Source organism: Salmo salar, chromosome ssa01 (assembly GCF_905237065.1).
Source record: "Salmo salar chromosome ssa01, Ssal_v3.1, whole genome shotgun sequence".
NCBI lineage: Eukaryota > Metazoa > Chordata > Actinopteri > Salmoniformes > Salmonidae > Salmo > Salmo salar.
This window is the reverse complement of record NC_059442.1, coordinates 69,832,897-69,854,526: the sequence shown is the minus strand read 5'-3', so window position 1 is coordinate 69,854,526 and position 21,630 is coordinate 69,832,897. Positions and strand designations below refer to the sequence as shown.

Sequence of the window (21,630 nt, the reverse complement as noted above, 5' to 3'; positions counted from 1 at the left end):
AAAAGTACAATTGTTTGGGAGAATGTAAAACGTCAGCCATGTTTTTCGGCGACATCTTTACCATATGGTAGCAGAGTGAACAGTCTATGGCTTGCGTGGCTGTGTTCTTTGACAATTTTCCGGGCCTTCCTTTGACACCACCTGGTAGAGAGGTCCTGGATGGCAGGGAGCTCGGCCCCAGTGATGTGCATGTGCGTGTGCGCATGTGTTTTGCTTTATGGCTGTTATGGCTGAGGTCATGTGCACTGTATTATTACTGGTAAATATTACTACGCATCTTACAGTACTTGTAATTGTGGTTGAAATGGTGGTATGATAGTGATGCAGTGTATAGACAATATTCTGAATTGCAGAAGAAGCATATTGGTAAAGCAGGATGCTAATTAATTCAGACTTTTGATGACACCAAATACAAATGTGATTGTATGGGTATTCACAGAGGGCAAGTAAAGACAATGGAAAATAAATGCCTCTTGCTGAGTATTGAGGATAATGCACTGCCATTAACTTAGCACTTCAAACAAGCACAGTTACACACGTGCTGCACATAGAGACAATCTGGCTGTGCCAGTGGGCTTGACACTGTCCGTGTGTGTAAGTGGTAGCAGGGGCTCAGTGCATGGTTGAAGCTTGGGGTAGATCCCCATTGCAGAGACACCTGTCTCAGTGGGCTTCATTTACTCCTCCTCCTCGCCTCAGCCAGTCACAAAGAATCACAGCCTTCAAAATGGTTGCCTCTTGTAGCCTTATCTGCTGCAGCTGAGACTGGGAAAGCGATGGAGACTATATGGGATTGTGATTCTATAGCAAAGGAGCATGCACTTGCTGAACTCAAAAGCTGCCTCTTCCCCCCCTCACAGAGGAACTTGCTATTGTACGTAGTGCTGGGTCAGCTCCACTGTTTATTCCCACATTGCAAATGGATGAGAATGAAAGATGCATTTTTCCATTTGCGTCTCAGGAGAGTGGGGTTGTGGTGGGTTCAGGCAGTGCACTCTGAGACAGTGTTACTATACCTCCTACTCTACTGGGACCCTTTTTTCAAACACTATATTTGTACAGTGCTATCCGGCAAAGAGAGACCTCAGCAGTAGAGAAACTAGCTGACTAATGTAATGTGAGAGAATAAAGACACTGAGGCGTGCATGCGTGTGTGTGCATGCGTGCGTGCCTGTGTGTACACGTGCGCACAAAGCACATCATTTATTACGTCGTCATTTATTAAATGAAATTTCACTACTTAATCTAGTAAATGATGAACATTAGTGTCATCACTTCTGTTATAATAATTTATACCATGACTATTACCATTGCCTATTAGCAATAGCCACATTAGCACACTGATTTGGCAGTGTACTATTTTCATCCTAGGGTTGTAAAGGTATTGTCACAAGGTGTGGCTCAAGGAAGCAGGAGAGGTAGAGTCAAGCGCAGGAGACAGATGATTCCGTGAATACTTCTTTAACCTCTATGGGCTAGGCGGGACGAATTCGTCCCACCTACGTAACAGCCAGTTGAAGCCTGTGGCGCGATTTTCAAATACCTTAAAAATCCTATTACTTCAATTTCTCAAACAAATGACTATTTTACAGCTATTTAAAGACAAGACTCTCGTTAATCTAACCACACTGTCCAATTTCAAAAAGGCTTTACAACGAAAGCAAAACATTAGATTATGTCAGCAGAGTACCAAGCCAGAAATAATCAGACACCCATTTTTCAAGCTAGCATATAATGTCACAAAAACCCAGAAGACAGCTAAATGCAGCACTAACCTTTGATGATCTTCATCAGATGACACACCTAGGACATTATGTTATACAATACATGCATGTTTTGTTCAATCAAGTTCATATTTATATCAAAAAACAGCTTTTTACATTAGCATGTGATGTTCAGAACTAGCATACCCCCCGCAAACTTCCGGCGAATTTACTAACAATTTACTAAATTACTCACGATAAACGTTCACAAAAAGCATAACAATTATTTTAAGAATTATAGATACATTACTCCTCTATGCACTCGATATGTTCGATTTTAAAATAGCTTTTCGGTGAAAGCACATTTTGCAATATTCTAAGTACATAGCCCGGCATCACAGGGCTAGATATTTAGACACCCAGCAGGTTTAGCACTCACCAATATCAGATTTACTATAAGAAAAATGGTCTTACCTTTCCTGTTCTTCGTCAGAATGCACTCCCAGGACTTCTACTTCAATAACAAATGTAGGTTTGGTCCAAAATAATCCATAGTTATGTTCCAACAGCGACGTTTTGTTCGTGCGTCCCAGACACTATCCCAATGGTAAATAACGGTCGTGCGCACGGCGCATTTCGTGACAAAAGATTTCTAAATATTTCATTACCGTACTTCGAAGCATGTCAACCGCTGTTTAAAATAAATTTTTATGCAATTTTTCTCGTAAAAGAGCGATAATATTCCGACCGGGAATCTGCAATTAGATAAACAGCCGAAGGAAAATATATCACTGGGTCGAATCGGGCACGCGCCTAATTCCATTGTCCTCTGATGGGCCACTTGGAAAAGGCGATAATGTGTTTCAGCCTGAGGCTGCCTTGTCATCGTTCAGGTTTTTCCCGGGCTCTGAGAGCCTATTGGAGCCGTGGAAAATGTCACGTTACAGCTAAGATCCTGACTCTTCAATAAACAGAAGCAAGAACAACAACACCTTGTCAGACAGGCCACTTCCTGCATGAAACCTTCTCAGATTTTTGCCTGCCAAATGAGTTCTGTTATACTCACAGACACCATTCAAACAGTTTTAGAAACTTTAGGGTGTTTTCTATCCATATGTAATAAGTATATGCATATTCTAGTTACTGGGTAGGAGTGGTAACCAGATTAAATCGGGTACGTTTTTTATCCGGACGTGAAAATACTGCCCCCTATCCCAAACAGGTTAATATATCCACACGAAAAAAATACAAGCACGGTCGGGCAGGGCGTATAAATAAAACGCACCACCCTCTCTAAACATAACGCTGGGACGCAGCCCAATATAAACTCCGCGTAAAACGCTGGCAGAGGAAAAACACAGACCCTCACTTCCAAACATGAGCCCTGACAAAAACAATCCCGCACAAAACACAAACCTACCTAGCTAGCCTAAATACCCCCCCCCCCCCACACACTAACAACTCATACAAAACAGGTGCGTGCCTATCATAAACCTAACTAACGGAACGTGAAACAGAGGATCGGTGGCAGCTAGTAGGCCGGCGACGACGACCGCCGAACGCCGCCAGGGCGAGGAGGGGCGCCACCTTCCGTAGGTGTCGTGACAGGTATCTCATTCAGACAAAATAGTCTTCTGATTCCCTCTACCAATAGTCTATCATAGGTAACAGGGCAGATGTGTCACATGTGGTCAGCACAAGCCAATTGTCAGTGAACAACCCACAGTTAACAATATGTGCCAGCCTTGCCTCCGTGCCGTAAAAAAACAGTGGTCTAGTTACTTTAGACAGGAACAAAAGAAAGGAGATTGGTCGGGGAAGATGGGTAGTTGTATTCCGCGGCCGTCTAGCAATCTGAAGGTTGCGTGTTTAAGTCACGTTGGAGACAATTGTAGGATTTTAGCTAACCCTTATTCTAAAAATAACCTATTTCATGTAAATTCTCTATACCTTTGTCATTTTAGGTATCATAACCTTTTACATAAATTATTAGTTCCCCTAACCACCAACATAAATTCTGCCTGTAATTTTCCTTTGTTCTTATGGTGCAACAAGCAACCTGGTCTCAGAGAAAGACATATACACTGGCTTGATAGTATCCACCCCCCTTGACATTTTTCCTGTTTTGTTGCCTTACGACCTGTAATTAAAATTGATTTTTTGGTGGTTTGTATCATTTTATTTACACAACATGCCTATCACTTTGAAGATGCAAAATATTTATTGTGAAACAAACAAGAAATAAGACAAAAAAACAGAAAACTTGAGCGTGCATAACTATTCACCCCCCCCATAGTCAATACTTTGTAGAGCCACCTTTTGCAGCAATTACAGCTGCAAGTCTCTTGGGGTATGTCTCTATGAGCTTGGCACATCTAGCCACTGGGTTTTTTGCCCATTCTTCAAGGCAAACTGCTCCAGCTCCTTCAAGTTGGATGGGTTCCGCTGGTGTACAGCAATCTTTAAGTCATACCACAGATTCTCAATTGCATTGAGGTCAGGACTTTGACTAGGCCATTCCAAGACATTTACATGTTTCCCCTTAAACCACTCGAGTGTTGCTTTAGCAGTATGCGTAGGGTCATTGTCCTGCTGGAAGGTGAACCTCCATCCCACTCTCAAATCTCTGGAAGACTGAAACAGGTTTCCCTCAAGAATTTCCCTGTAATTAGCGCCATCCATCATTCCTTCAATTCTGATCAGTTTCTCAGTCCCTGCCGATGAAAAACATCCCCACAGCATGATGCTGCCATGCTTCACTGTGGGGATGGTATTCTCGGGGTGATGAGAGGTGTTGGGTTTGCCACAGACATAGCGTTTTCCTTGATGGCCAAAAAGCTCAATTTTAGGCTCATCTGATCAGAGTACCTTCTTCCATATGTTTGGGGAGTCTCCCACATGCCTTTTGGTGAACACCAAACATGTTTGCTTATTTTTTTCTTGTCACTCTGTCATAAAGCCCAGCTTTGTGGAGTGTACGGCTTAAAGTGGTCCTATGGACAGATACTCCAATCTCCGCTGTGGAGCTTTGCAGCTCCTTCAGGGTTATCCTTGGTCTCTTTGTTGCCTCTCTGATTAATTCCCTCCTTGCGTGGTCCGTGAGTTTTGATGGGCGCCCTCTCTTGGCAGGTTTGTTGTGGTGCCCTATTCTGTCCATTTTTTAATAATGGATTTAATGGTGCTCCGTGGGATGTTCAAAGTTTTGTATATTTTTTTATAACCCAACCTTGATCTGTACTTCTCCACAACTTTGTCCCTGACCTGTTTGGAGAGCTCCTTGGTCTTCATAGTACTTCTTGCTTGGTGGTGCCCCTTGCTTAGTGGTGTTGCAGACTCTGGGGCTTTTCAGAACAGGTGTATATATACTGCTCAAAAAAATAAAGGGAACACTTAAACAACACATCATAGATCTGAATGAAAGAAATAATCTTATTAAATACTTTTTTCTTTACATAGTTGAATGTGCTGACAACAAAATCACACAAAAATAATCAATGGAAATCCAATTTATCAACCCATGGAGGTCTGGATTTGGAGTCACACTCAAAATGAAAGTGGAAAACCACACTACAGGCTGATCCAACTTTGATGTAATGTCCTTAAAACAAGTCAAAATGAGGCTCAGTAGTGTGTGTGGCCTCCACGTGCCTGTATGACCTCCCTACAATGCCTGGGCATGCTCCTGATGAGGTGGCGGATGGTCTCCTGAGGGATCTCCTCCCAGACCTGGACTAAAGCATCCACCAACTCCTGGACAGTCTGTGGTGCAACGTGGCGTTGGTGGATGGAGCGAGACATGATGTCCCAGATGTGCTCAATTGGATTCAGGTCTGGGGAACGGGCGGGCCAGTCCATAGCATCAATGCCTTCCTCTTGCAGGAACTGCTGACACACTCCAGCCACATGAGGTCTAGCATTGTCTTGCATTAGGAGGAACCCAGGGCCAACCACACCAGCATATGGTCTCACAAGGGGTCTGAGGATCTCATCTCGGTACCTAATGGCAGTCAGGCTACCTCTGGCGAGCACATGGAGGGCTGTGCGGCCCCCCAAAGAAATGCCACCCCACACCATGACTGACCCACCGCCAAACCGGTCATGCTGGAGGATGTTGCAGGCAGCAGAACGTTCTCCACGGCAGCTCCAGACTCTGTCATGTCTGTCACGTGCTCAGTGTGAACCTGCTTTCATCTGTGAAGAGCACAGGGCGCCAGTGGCGAATTTGCCAATCTTGGTGTTCTCTGGCAAATGCCAAACGTCCTGCACGGTGTTGGGCTGTAAGCACAACCCCCACCTGTGGACGTCGGGCCCTCATACCACCCTCATGGAGTCTGTTTCTGACCGTTTGAGCAGACACATGCACATTTGTGGCCTGCTGGAGGTAATTTTGCAGGGCTCTGGCAGTGCTTCTCCTGCTCCTCCTTGCACAAAGGCGGAGGTAGCGGTCCTGCTGCTGGGTTGTTTCCCTCCTACGGCTTCCTCCACGTCATGTACTGGCCTGTCTCCTGGTAGCGCCTCCATGCTCTGGACACTACGCTGACAGACACAGCAAACCTTCTTGCCACAGCTCGCATTGATGTGCCATCCTGGATGAGCTGCACTACCTGAGCCACTTGTGTGGGTTGTAGACTCCGTCTCATGCTACCACTAGAGTGAAAGCACCGCCAGCATTCAAAAGTGAACAAACCATCAGCCAGGAAGCATAGGAACTGAGAAGTGGTCTGTGGTCCCCACCTGCAGAACCACTCCTTTATTGGGGGTGTCTTGCTTATTGCCTATAATTTCCACCTGTTGTCTATTCCATTTGCACAACAGCATGTGAAATGTATTGTCAATCAGTGTTGCTTCCTAAGTGGACAGTTTGATTTCACAGAAGTGTGATTGACTTGGAGTTACATTGTGTTGTTTAAGTGTTCCCTTTATTTTTTTGAGCAGTGTATATATACTAAGATCATGTGACATCATGTGACACTTAGATTGCAGACAGGTGGACTTTATTGAACTAATTATGTGACTTTTGAAGGTAATTAGTTGCACCAGATCTTTTTTAGGGTCTTCATAGAAAAGGGGGTGAATACATATGCACGCACCGCTTTTCCATTTTTCTTTTTTAGATTTTTTTTTGAAACCAGATATTTTTTTAATTTCACTTCACCAATTTTGACTATTTTGTGTATGTCCATTACATGAAATCCAAATAAAATTCCATTTAAATGACAGGTTGTAATGCAACAAAATAGCAAAAACTCCAAGGGGTGTGAATACCTTTGTAAGGCACTGTAATACCATGCATACGCCAAGACATATTGTGGTGTATGTTAAGGTACGTCATCCAATTCGTATGCTATTGTATGACCGGGTAAGACATATGATACTATATATCCAAAATTTGTATGATATTGTACAACCGCTATTCAATTCATAATGTAACCAAACATAATATATTATACTAAATGGAGTGTCACAGATTCACAGTACGTAGATAATAATACAAATTGCCCTTAGACCACATTTTGCATGCATATGTGTTAGTATGTGTGATCCCAATCATGTCTCGCTGTCATGGTTCCCTTTTGAGTTGATTACATCTAAAACAGCAGCACACTGATACACAGCACATGATGTAGAAAACTGATGTAGCTACATTGCGTGCCTATCTTTCTGAGTACGTACATGCGGAGCCTAGTTGGTAGAGCATGATGCTTGCAACGCCAGGGTTGTGGGTTTGATTCCCATGGGGGACATGCACTCTCATGCACTTGCTCTGGATAAGAGTGTTCGCTAAGTGACTAAAATGTAAATGACAGTTCATCAGTCATTATTAACTTATTTCTAGTTAAGGTGCTCTGAGTCAATATTGCAGAATGACACTTCTGATTGGACAATGTGAGCCTTGCACCGACACACACAACCGAACACAGCAGAGTAGCACAACCACTCTGTCCTCCTCCTGCTTCAACACATTTATATAATTGTCTGCCTAACCAAGCCCTCTCTCCTTCCCCATCATAGATAACTGTCCCCAGATCCTCTATTTAGAGGACGACCAACCCATGGCCAATGAGACAGAATCTCAGCACTGTCAGCAAGTCCTGACTCACATCCTGTAGCACTGACTCCTATAACCGTTAACCTGAGGGGGAAACTGCTGTGTTACACTGGCAAACTAAGATGATGAGGGCCACAATATTGTTAGTTATCGAATGGATGGATTAGAGTTTGGGAAGAGACTGTGTTCGTGGGGGGGTTGTGGTTCTTAGCGTTCTTCCCCTTCAAACCCACCAGCAACTTACTCTAGACTCAAACTCATTACTATCTATCCAACATATCACAAAAACTATATATTTATTCGATAACTACTGCGTATAAATGTACCATATTTGTAAAAAAATATATATATACAGTGCATTCTGAAAGTATTCAGACCCCTTGACTTTTTTCCACATTTTGTTATGTTACAGCCTTATTCTAAAATTGATTCAATTGTTTTTTTCCCTCTTCAGTCTACACACAATACCCCATAATGACAAAGCAGAAAAAGGTGTTTTAGAAATTTTGGCAAATGTATAAAAAACAAGTTAAACTTTAATATCACGTTTACATAAGTATTTAGACCCTTTACTCAGTACATTGTTGAAGCACCTTTGGCAGCGATTACAGCCAAGTCTTCTTGGGTATGACGCTACAAGCTTGGCACACCTGTATTTAGGGACTTTCTCCCATTCTTCTCTGCAGATCCTCTCAAGCTCTGTCAGGTTGGATGGGGAGCGTCGCTGCACAGCTATTTTCAGATCTCTCCAGAGATGTTCAATCGGGTTACTGCCATAACCATGCTTCACCGTAGGGATGGTGCCTGGTTTCCTCCAGGTCTGACGCTTGGCATTCAGGCCAAAGAGTTCAATCTTGGTTTCATCAGACTAGAGAATCTTTTCTCATGGTCTGAGAGTCTTTAGGTGCCTTTTGGCAAACTCCAAGCGGGATTGCCTTTTACTGAGGAGTGCCTTCCATCTGGCCACTACCATAAAGGCCTGATTGGTGGAGTGCTGCAGACATGGTTGTCCTTCTGGAAGTTTCTCCCATCCCCACAGTGGAACTCTGGAGCTCTGTCAGAGTGACCATCGGGTTCTTGGTCACCTCCCTGACTAAGGCCCTTCTCCCCCGATCGCTCAGTTGGGCCATCTCTATGAAGAGTCTTGGTGGTTCCAAGCGTCTTCTATTTAAGAATGATGGAGACCACTGTGTTCTTGGGGTCCTTCAATACTGCAGAAATGTTTTGGTACCCTTCCGCAGATCTGTGCCTCTACAAAATCCTGTCATGGAGCTCTACGGACAATTCCTTCTACCTCATGGCTTGGTTTTTGCTCTGACATGCACTGTCAACTGTGGGACCTTAAATAGACAGGTGTGTGCCTTTCCAAATCATGTCCAATCAATTGAATTTACCACAGGGTACTCCAATCAAGCTGTAGAAAGGATGATCAATGGATACATTGTGCACCTGAGCTCAATTTCGAGTCTCATAGCAAAAGGTCTGAATACTTATGTAAGGTATTTCAGTTTTTTATTTTTAATACATTTGCAAAAATATCTGAAAACCTGTTTTCACTTAGTCATTATTGGGTACTGTGTGTAGATTGATAAGGAAACCAATTAATTTAATAAATTTTAGAACAAAGCTGTAATGTAACAAAATGAGAAAAAACTCAAGTGGTCTGAATACTTTCTGAAGGCACTGTATATAAAACAAAGTTACTTTTGTCCTCTGACAAATTGGGCCAGAACATTTTTTTTTTTAAACATATAAAATAATAATCTCTAGACTCAGTACTTTAAATTGCATATGCTCCTGGGACAAAATGTGACAGAAGTTTCAAAGGATGTGGACGCACTGTAAAATACATAGGTCTCAAAGCCTGAGTTAGGGTTTGACTTATTTATGATGTGGGGAATGGGTGTCAGAGAGACTCTGGCAAAACAAGGTGTGTGCAGGCTCTCAGGCGGACCAGGTTCCCATAGCAACACCTCCAGACACAACAGAGAAAGAGATGGAAACAGAGAGAGACATAGGCAAGGACATGCTAGCCTCCAGGCATCAGTACACTGAAGGACGGCTAGTCTCAACGACCCGCACAATGGCGTCAGAAACCTTGACAGAGAGAGAAAGAATGGATGTGCGTGTGTGAAAGAGAAATAGTCAAAGCCAATGTGTTTCTTTTATCTAGTCTATCCATCTTTAATCTCAAAGATATTTTTTTTACCTCAGAGTGACGTCTTAAACTAGAGTATTACCCCGGATCACCTATCAATTCAAGTAATTTCAGCTTATAAGAGGAGGCTGTCTATCAACACATTGACTTCTTTGCTAGAAATTAGAACACTTCAATTGAAAACAGTTTTATGTCAAAAACCATATACTCGTACCATTTGTATTCTGAAAATCTGAACATGATGCACGTTGATACAGTAATTTATTTTGTCAGACAGAATAAGAGAGTCAGGGCTGGAGTTTTCCCTTGCTGATAGCAACTCTAGAAACTCGAAGATTCACAGTCTGCGGACAATAGAGGAAGGTTATTGACTTGGAGAAAGTCAGCTGTCTCGCTTTCACCTGATGAGAACTCATACTAAAGAAGTATTCACCTCTCAAAGATAAAACGGTAAAACAAAACTTCCCATGAACTGCACTCTGAATATGTAGTAACTTATTTGATGGTACCATATCAACGGGGGGGGGGGGTATCCAAAATACCAAAGTTATGAAAGAAGCAGAATCCATTTATCCTGCTACAGTAGACAATGACATCTGAAGTTTCAAGGTCAAGGGTGCAACAGAGGCTTTGCCTGACCTGAGATCTAAACCAGAGAAGTTGTGACTTTAGCAGATCACTTCTCTCTACCCAACGTCAACTGAGAGTGCGGGGCAGCCTCTGGAATTATTAAGTACAGTTGTTGAAATAATGACTGTATAGCGTCTCTTCACTATGGGCAGAAGGGCAATTCACAGGTACTGATGTAGTCTAAGAGACGGTATTTGCTTGTTCCTCGTGTTTGCTGTTCTTAATTACAGTTCAGGTAATGAACTTTAAACACCTTTGCAAGTAGACATAGGGACTTTCTCTAGATATTATTGCCATTAGAAGACAATTATAGTGAATAGTTACAATGAATTGCCAATAAAAAATAAACTGCTATTAATACTTTACTTTTCCTGTATTTGTACTTCAGCATTCTTTCACCACGTGATAGGGTTCACCACAAAGGCTTGACCTTGACAGGCTAAATAATACTCGCAAAGGCTTGGCCTTGACAGGCTACTCTGGCTACCTTGGTGGATGGGGGAAGCAGTAACAAGAAGAAAAATGAGGAAAATGCAAATGCACCATGGGACAACATGTCAGCCAACCAGGGCTCAAACCCATCACAGAGGTGCTTTTTCCAAGAAGATCCGCTTTAGGGAGTCTGTATTTTGATGCTGTTTTCTGGGCTTTTTTAGTGGCTTTTGCCTAAGTACACATTAACCTGCATACAGGTGGACGGGCTATGTTGGCATGGTGAGTGATGTTCTTCAGGGAGACGGGGGGTGGAAGGGAAGCAGGATTACCTGCCGTCACAGGTACCCCACCGGCTGCACCTGCCTCTCCGTCTGGCCACAATCAAACATACACTGTTCTAAACACTGCCATATTGTTCTACCTGGGGCTCTGCGTCGTCCCGCCCACACTGGTTCAGGGGAGATGGCATTCGCAAATGTCACCTCCAGTCGAATAACAAAGTTAACTTTTCTTCTGCCTCAGACACTACGGTGTAGAACACATGACGTTGATATAATAAAGATTTTGGAAAAATATAGATTATTTTTCCCTTTGGCATGGCTGCTATGGTTACCGTGTAGGACCATTCTTATACTACTTGCTTCTCGCACTGTTACAGCACACCTAGTTTAGATTTGTACAACATGTTCTACAGCTCTCAGTTCAGTTCAAACTGGGTGAATGGTACCATATGTTTGCGCTGTCTGTTGCCTTACTGCCACACCTCTGGATTTAGATAAATGTTGTTGTACACACTTGTTATTTTCAAACTTAAACACGAGATCACAGGCAATGACAGATCATGAATAACCATAGTTTATGAAAAACGAAAAGTATATCCAGATAGGGCTGCAGTACAGTTTTCCCTTTCTCTCTATTCACAAGTACAATACAGTACATCGACAGTATTTTCATAGAATACATATTCTGTTGCGTTCCTCTCCCGTCCACTGTGTATTGAAGGGAGAGATGGAGAGGTCTCCTCATTAGTGTTCAATGGATCTGACGCACCACTGCATCCTTTAATTTCCCCTGTCTACCTCTCATTATCTCCCAAACTCAGAGCAATAACCAACCACATTTTCAGAGAGTAAACAAAATACTTTATTTACATAAGTATTCAAACCTTTTGCTATGAGACTGCACACAGTATCCATTGATCATCCTTGAGATGTTTCTACAACTTGATTGGAGTCCACCTGTGGTAAATGTGATTGTTTAGACATGATTTGGAAAGGCACACACCTGTTTATCTAAGGTCCCAAAGTTGACAGTGCATGTCAGAGCAAAAACCAAGTCCTGAGGTTGAAGGAATTGTTCGTAGAGCTCAGAGACAGGACTGTGTCGAGGCACAGATCTGGGGAAGGGTAGCAAAAGCCACTCCTCAGTAAAAGGTCAATGACAGCTGCTTGGAGTTTGTCAAAAGGCACCTAAAGGACTCTCAGACTATGAGAAACAAGTGTCTCTAGTCTGATGAAACCAAGATTAAACTTTTTGGCCTGAATGCCAAGCGTCGCACCAGGAGGTAACCTGGCACCCTCTCTACAGAGAAACATGGTTGTGGCAGCATCATGCTGTGGGGATGTTTTTCAGCGGCAGGGACTGGGAGACTAGTCAGGATCGAGGGAAAGATGAACGGAGCAAAGTACAGAGAGATCCTTGATGAAAATCTGCTCTAGAGTGCTCAGGACCTCAGACTGGGGTGAAGGTTCACCTTCCAATAGGATAACAACCCTAAGCACTGTTGTAACGTTGTATTGATTAATGTGACGACTGATGTTCATCGAATGATTTCCCAAATGAACTCAAAGAATATCAGAATATCGATTTTACAACAGTCGCTAATTAATTAATTTTCTCTACAGTCTCATTCAGAACGTTGCATAATCTGGGAATCTTCACAAACCTGAGTCTCACTAAATTAGTCCGTACCACACCAATTGAGTTGATTATTTATTTACTAACAAGCTAAAATGATAATATAAGATACACATACTCAAACACACAGTCTAGGCTATTGATTAGAACTTAGTACATTGAAACAGGTCCCTACCGGGCCAACACAATATGACACGTGTTAAACAAAATAGGGATTTCAAAAGAGAGAGAGAGAAAAGAACACTACATTTGTAAACTATGCTTAGTTTAACCCTAACCTTGGCCCGAACTGCTGCTCTTATGGGTCAGAATATAATGATGTAATTACGTGTCGAAGGTCTCCAATGGGGTGTCTCTTCATGGACCGGGTTCCGACCTCTTCTCTGATAGTGGCACGTCTTTGATTACCGGGTGTAACTCTCTGTTTGTCCTCACAATGTCAGTGTCCTTTCTCTTAGTGGTCTGTTTCCTCGCCCTTGTTCTGAAAGAGGGGTCTTCTGAGGACGGCTAATCAGCTGTGTAGATGGTTCCAGCGTGGGAATGAAAACAGTGTAGACACATGATTCCTTGAAGAGCGGTAACTGGGTGGTCTTGCTTGAATTCACCCTCTTAGACACAGCTACTCATCCGTAGCATAGAATAAGAGGTTCCTTTGTCTTCTTCAACCTCGTGTTGTGTTTTGGGGTTACAACTAATTGGACCTTGGCTGCAGCTCGTGGTCACTTAGTCATAATGTTAATTCTTAACTCACATGTGTTATACCCTCTGGTCAGAAATGGGCGTTTCCGCCTTTAGGGCAAGTTCTCTGGGTGTAACTAGTTACGAGGCAAGGTCTGGATTTTACTCAGATCCAATTTAGACAACCAATTTCACATTTTATCTTCACAAACACATTCTCTTTGATCTGGACATTTTCCACACAATGTACAGTTGGCAAACATCAAGTACATATTGTGAAAACTCTTCAAGTTACAATGTTTTCATTATAACGTTGTCATTTAACTTTTAATAACATAACAAAAAACAACCTTAATTTTCATATTCCATCAATATGTTGGCTGACGAAACATATTGTCCCAAAGTCCATTTATTGCATGTTACTGTTCAGAGGTAGGTTCTCCATAGGCCCATCATCCATTCCATTCCTCCATACTAAGAGGACAAAGGGATTTTGTCTGCTGCCTTAAGATTTACAATGGGTGGTAGGTGTCATAAACCCCCCCCCCCCCCACCCATCTCCATACCACTCGATCTCTTACCCGCTGGTGGATGTGAGAGATATCTCCGTAGGTTTATGGTCCACAGTAACCTGACCCGCACAGGCCAGTCATGACAGCACACAGCCAAGACAATGCAGGAGTGGTTTCTGGGACAAGTATCTGAATGTACTTGAGTGGCCCAGCCAAAGCCCGGACTTGAACCAGATTTAACATCTCTGGAGAGACCTGAAAATAACTGTGCAGCGACGCTCCCCAACCAACCTGTCAGAGCTTGAGAGGATATGCAGAGAAGAATAGGAGAAACTCCCCAAATACAGGTGTACCAAGCTTGTAGCATCATTCCCAATAAGACTCAAAGTTGTAATCACTGGTTAAGGTGCTTCGACAAAGTACTGAGTAAAGGGTCTGAATATTTATGTAAATGTGATGAAGTTTTATTTTTAATACATTTGCTAAAATTTATAAAAACCTGTTTTTGCTTTGTCATTATGGGGTATTGTGTGTAGATTGATGAGGGGAAAAAAACGATTTAATCCATTTTAGAATAAGACTAACTTATTAACAAAATTTGGGAATGATCGAGGGGTCTGAATACTTTTCGAATGCACTGTAGAACATAAAGAATGTAAACAGAATTGTATATTAAATGGCAACAAAACTGTGTAAAGAAACTTCCACTTTCTGTAAACAAAGATGTATGCAAGGTCTTATGCCAGGATATCTCACTACGCACTGATTTATTTTCCAAACTGTAACACACTAGAACCAATGACATATATAAACCCTGTATTGCTGATGCTATGTATTGGCCATTGAGAGGCTTTGAAGTCACCCTTCGGCCATATGGTCACTCCCTTGTCGACCAGTCCTCAATAAGAATGAATAGCGTTCTACAGTATTTCAATTAACTGATTCAAGGACAAAATTACATGTATTAAATTATGTGTTTTGTTGTAGTGGGGACAGTAACATCCAAATCAAATGTATTTATAAAGCCATTTTTAAACCAGCAGATGTCACAAAGTGCTTATACAGAGACCCAGCCTAAAACCCCAAACAGCAAGTAATGCAGATGTAGAAGCACAGTGGCTACTAAAAACTCCATAGAAAGTCAGGAACCTTGGAAGACATGCTAGAGAGGAACCAGGCTTGGAGGCGTGTCCTGTCCTCTTCTGGCTGTGCCGGGCGGAGATTATAACAGTCCATGGCCATTAAGGCCAGATCGTTCTTCAAGATGTTGAAAAGTTCATAGATTACCAGCAGGTTCAAATAAAAAGCACAGTGGTTGTAGAGGGTGTAACAGGTCAGCACCTCAGGACTAAATGTCAGTTGGGTTTTCATAGCTGAGCATTCAGAGGTCGAGACCGCAGGAGTGGTAGAGAGAGAGAGGGACAGAGGGAGAGAGAGAGAGGGTCGAAAACAGCAGGTCTGGGACAAAGTAGCACGTCCGGTGAACAGGTCAGGGTTCCATAGTCACAGGCAAAACAGCCGAAACTGGGTCAGCAGCACGACCAGGTGGACTGGGGACAGCCAGGAGTCATCAGGCCAGGTAGTCCTGAGGCATGGTCTTAGGGCTCAGGTCCTGAGAGAGAGAGAGAGAGAGTGAGATCTGTAATAGAATACATATCTTGAGGAGGTGGATTACCAAGATGTCTTGAGGAGGAGGAGGAGGATTACCAAGATGGCTGTGCCGTGGCTTCAATACAGTGCACATTGTAAGTCATCCAGGGTTTATACATGTCATTGACTAGAATTCAACTCATGCACGGTGTGTTTTTCGAGCATGGAAAATGAGCCACAGAGTCTCTTGGTGCAGTCATGCTGAGTGTCAGCTCCGATTATGCCCAGAGCATGTGTCTACTGAAGTTATGTGACGTGAATACAGAAGGCTATGGAGCTTCCTTACATGAAACAACAAGTCACAGACATTGTTACTATATGCTGTGACAGGATGTTAAAGTGCATTGTTTCTAATAGCTTTATCTCTGTCTCTCTTCCTCCCTCCCTCCGTTGTCCTTGTCTCCCCTCCTCTCTTCTCTTCACCGGAACAGCAGATCACTTGGGCATTGAGTTTATGGGTAAGAAAGCTTCTTTTTTTTACTGCTATGAGTCATGTTTACTGAAATCAGGTTGTGCAACCACGAGATGTGTATAATGTTTATGATCCATATTGGTATGTCGTGCATACCCTTCATGTTTGTTAGTTTGTTTTTCACCTTTTTAATTATAAATCACATTTCTATTTTATACATAACTTACCTTTTTAGTTAGTTTTGATGGGAACTTTTCACTATCCCATAATGTATGTAATGTAATTTAGAGGACAGGGAGGCAATTTCCTTTACACAGAGGGATATGGCAACTCCCCTTCCTCTCTCTCGTCTCCTTGGAAACAGCAGAGAACAGAGAGGCAGGAGACAGTGAGGGAGATTTATTACTGTTGGCACAGTAACTACCAGCATCCTTGCACACTGACACTGCCTGTACGTGTGTCTGTAGGGAGAGTGTGTCCCCATTCTGCCAGCCTCTCTCCGTTTGGCACATCAGCTGTAGTTAATGACGATGTACTGCGAGACATTGTTAATGACTCTCCTTAGAAACACATGACCATAGATACCTGGGAAATAGACATATCTACCCACAAATTATCAACCATCAGGATCATTATACATATATATATATATATATATATATATAATTTAACCTGATTTTTAACTAGGCAAGTCAGTTAAGGACAAGTTCTTATTTACAATGGCGGCCTACACCGGCCAGACACTGGGCCAATTGTGCGCCACCCTACGGGACTCCCAAGCCTGGATTCGAACAAGGGTGTCTGTAATGACGCCTCAAGCACTGAGATGCAGTGCCTTAGACAGCTGCGCCACTCGGGAGACCCTATATTCAGTGGGGTCCGGAATTATTGGATCCCCTGATAGAGATTAGCAACAAATTTAAATAAAATACAAATACTATGTTGTATAATTGTACATAAAAAAATAATAATAATAATAATAAAAAATATATATATATATATAAAAAAAATGTTATTTTTTGCCAATTTAATTACTCAGAGAAATATATTTTGTTTAACAAAAATATTGTATCCCCTCTGTGTTGTATCCCCAGTGTTGTTATCCCCTTGAGAGGATAACTACACTGAGCCTTTTTCTAAAATGTTTTATGAGATTGGAAAACTCACTGGGAGAGATCTTGGACCATTCCTTCATACAGAATATTTCCAGATCCTTGATATCTGTAAGGTTCTGTATTTATTTTCTAAGTCAACCTTGTGTTCTGTTTCGTTGTGTTCTTGGACGTAGCCCTGTCTTTCATTTTTGTTCATTGATTTCGCCTGTGTTAGTTACTAACCTGGTCTCATCAGCTCCTTATTTTGATTCACCTGCCTGTTTGCCTACCTGTGTATGACCATTGCCTGCCTGTGACCACGATTCCTGCCTTCTGCGAAAGTGTATTAAACACCTGCCGCACTCTGCGCGTGAATCTACACATTTTTCTCCCTGAGTATTCACTACAGAATACCTCACCCAAAAAACAGAATGGATTCAGCAGAGCTACAGCGGCGCCTAACCCAGCAAGAGGAGTGTATGGAGGAAATCTGCCATCTTCTCCACCAGCCCATTCCTACTCCTCCGGTGCCAGGTATCGTAACCCATAGCCCTCCTTCATTCATATCCATGCCTGGAAAATATGACGGTTCACCTGGGAAATGTCAGGGACTTCTGATGCAATGCAGCAAATACATTGAGCACAACCCCACTAACTTCGCCACCGACAAGAGCAGGGTGGATTTTGTTGTGTCTCTACTCACAGGCAAAGCCTTGGATTGGGCCACCTCCATATGGACTGCCACTAGCACAGAACTCGGATCCGAGACCCATTTCCACCCTCTTCAAAGAGGTATTCGATCCCTCTCCTTCCGGTCGTCCTATAGGAGACCTCCTGTAGAGGTGTTCTTCAGGATTTAAATCAATACATTCGTATGTCCATCTCCATTGACCACCTCACCGCTGAAGAACTCATTGACCACCCGAAACCTTCTCTTTCCATGATTCCTGCCGTCCCGTCCAAGTCTTCCAGAGACCATGCAGTTGGGCCATGCTCCTCTCCCGTGTATCGAACGTCAAAGGCGGATCCAAGAAGGGCTCTGCCAATACTGTGGAGGGAAAGATCATCTACTCAGCCATTGCCCTGTTCTCCACGGAGAGATGAGAAGGCTCCCTCCTCTGCCATGCAGGTAGGCGTGTCCTTATTTCTAAATATCTCCCAGAAGCAATCCTCCATCCCAGTATTGATAACCGTGAAGGGTGTTACTAAGTACGTAGAGGGTTTAATAGATTCGGGAGCAGCAGGTCATTTTATTGATCACCAGCTAGTACAAGAGCTTGACATTGATCTAACACCTGTCACCCCTCCCTTAAGGATTAACACCCTGGACGGGCAGCCATTGGGCACAGGCTTCATTACGCACCAGACACAGAGCGTCACTCTCCAGATTGGAGTCTTCCCCACCGAAACCATAAAACTCATGGAACTCTCATCCCCCAAACAGCCACTCATCCTTGGACACCCCTGGCTTTGTCGTCACGACCCTGCCATCTCGTGGCAACAAGGTGAACTTCTGTCCTGGTCTTCTACCTGCTTCACCGGTTGTCTCAGCCTACCCTGCAGAGCAACCACCATTGAGGACTCTGCCTCCAGTGCCACCCACCATACTATCTGAATACGCCCAGTACAGCAATGTCTTCAGTAAAATCAAGGCCTCCACTCTGCCACCACATCGCCCAGGGGACTGTGCTATTGACTTACTCCCTGGAGTGTCCCCACTGAAGAGCCATGTTTACCCCCATCTATCCCGGAAAATGAGGCAATGGAGAACTACATTGATGAAACACACAAACGGTTTCATTCGTCCTTCTTCTTCCCAGGCTGCGTCCAGCTTCTTCTTTGTTGGAAAAAAGGACGGTGGTCTCCGTCCATGTATTGATTAATGTTCCCTGAATGACGTCACGGTCAAGAACCGTTTCCCTCTTCCTCTGATCCTTGCGACCCTTGAACAAGTGGGCCGTGCCAACATCTATACAAAACTCGACCTGCGAAGTGCATATAACCTTATCCGTATACGTGAAGGCGACGAATGGAAGACGGCCTTTATCTCCGCACGAGGGCACTACAAATACCTGGTCATGTCCTACGGACTTACTAATGCCCCCGCCGTCTTCCAATCCTTTATGAACAAGGTATTCCAGGATATGATCAACTGCTTTCTCATCGTCTACATTGATGACATCCTGATTTACTCCCAATCCCTGAAGGAACACATACAGCATGTGCAAAAGGTTCTTCAATGGCTCCTTGACCATAACCTTTATGTGAAGTCTGAAAGTGCACCTTCCATATAACCTCGGTAAACTTCCTCGGTTTCGTACTGACACCTGGAGGGGTCAGCATGGATGAGAACAAAGTCACCACTGTCAGTAACTGGCCCAAATTCACCACCATTAAGGAACTCCAATGTTTCATTGGGTTCTCCAACTACTATCGCCGGTTCATTCAGAACTTCAGGTCTACTGCCACTCCCCTCACTGCCCTTACCAGCCAAAAGACCCGGACCCTTCAATGGACTGAAACCGCCCTGACTGCTTTCAACAACTTGAAACGCCACTTCACCTCAGCTCCTGTCCTTCGCCAACCTAATCCGACCATTCCCTTCACCCTGGAGGTGGATGCCTCCGAAGTAGGAGTAGGAGCCATACTCTCTCGGTGGGTGGGAACCCCTCCAAAATCACATCCCTGTGCCTTCTTCTCCAGGAAGTTATCCTCCACTGAGAGGAATTGCGATGTGGGGAACAGAGAACTCCTCGCCATCAAGCTGGCCCTCGAGGAGTGGCGCCACTGGTTGGAGGGCGCACATCGCTTTCTCGTCCTAACAGATCATTGTAATCTGGAATATATCAGAGGAGCCAAGAGGTTAAACTCCAGACAAGCCCGCTGGGCTGTCTTCATCACATGCTTCCATTTTCATGTTACATACATCCCTGGAAAAAAAAAGGAAAAGCTGATGCTCTCTCCCGCTAGTTTGACCTTCCGACCAGTAACTCAGACCATACACCCATTCTTCCTTCCTCTTGCATTATAGGACTGGTACAGTGGGAGGTTCACTCTGCCATACAAGCAGCCCTAACCTCATGCCCCGGCTCCTCCTGAGACACCAGCTGGGAAGAATTATGTACCAGTAGCTGTTAGACCCCAACTGATGCAATGGTGTCACACGTCCTTGGGGTCAGGACATCCGGGCATTACACGAACCACCGAACTTCTAGCCCGTAAATTCTGGTGGTCCTCACTGGCATCCGACGTAAGGGGATTATGTAGCCTCCTGTCCAGTCTGCGCCCAAACCAAAAGCCCTCATCATCTCCCTTCCGGTAAGCTTCAACCTTGGCCAATCCCTCACAGACCCTGGTCCCACATAGCTGTTGACTTCATCACAGACCTTCCTGAATCCTCTGGTAACACCACCATCCTTGTCTTAGTAGAGCGTTTTTCAAAAATGTGTCGTCTGGTTCCTCTTCCTCACTTACCTAATGCCATGGAATTGGCTGAGTCTTTGTTGCAACATGTGTTCCTTCTGTATGGGATTCTGGAGGACATCGTCTCTGACCGCGGGCCCCAGTTTGTCTCCCGGGTGTGGCGAGCCTTCTGTGACTGACTGGTGGTCGCCCTCAGCCTCTCCTCCGGGTACCATCCCCAGACCAACGGGCAGATGGAACACCTGAATTAAGAAATAGGGAAGTACCTCTGCCAACAATGTTCTGCCTCTCCACACGACTGGAGTCGGTATATGGCCTGGGCCAAATACGCTCAGTGTGTACTTGGTTCCCAACCACTCCATGTTTCCCTGGAAGGCGGAGCCTGGTACCGTTCCAGCTGTCGACGACTGGTTTCGGCATAGTGAGCGGTATGGGAGACTCTAATACCCAGAAACGCTTTGCCGACAGACGCCGCTGACCTATGCCACTCTTTCACCCAGGACAGCGTGTGGCTCTCTACCAGAGACATCCGGCTCCGCCTCCCCTGCAAAAAGTTCTATCCTCGCTTTATTGGTCCTTTCAAGATAACCCATCGTATCAACCCTGACATGTACTACCTCCAGTTACCGCGTCAGTATAAAATCTTCTCGTCCTTCCATGTGTCTCTGTTAAAACCAGTCACCTACAGTCCTCTTCATCCTCCAGTCTCAAACCGCAGTGCGCCCCACCGTTGGACATCGGAGGGGAACCTGCCTACGCCATTCAGGCCATCCTTGATTCCAAACGCCTGAGAGGTTGCATCCACTATCTAGTGGACTGGGAAAGTTATGAGCCTGAAGACCATTCCTGGGACTCCGATAAGGACATCCTCGACCCGGAGATGATTCAGGCATTCCACCATAACCGTCTGGATCGTCCCGCTCCCTGACCTCGGGGTCGACCCCCGAAAAGGCCCACTGGACATCAGCG

At 44.1% G+C, this 21,630-nt stretch overlaps 1 protein-coding gene across 2 annotated transcripts in view; it reads left to right on the top strand.

Moving 5' to 3' along the window:
* LOC106607935 (pro-neuregulin-3, membrane-bound isoform) overlaps window positions 1-21,630 on the top strand; it is a 553,769-nt gene that overhangs the window by 475,056 nt on the left and 57,083 nt on the right. Inside the window, exon 4 of one of the 2 annotated variants that reach the window (XM_014205430.2) lies at window positions 16,167-16,190. In XM_014205430.2, coding sequence (XP_014060905.1) covers window positions 16,167-16,190 — 24 coding nt within the window. Of the gene's footprint in view, window positions 1-16,163; window positions 16,191-21,630 lie in introns of both variants that reach the window. The other variant, XM_014205421.2, reaches the window with a different exon arrangement.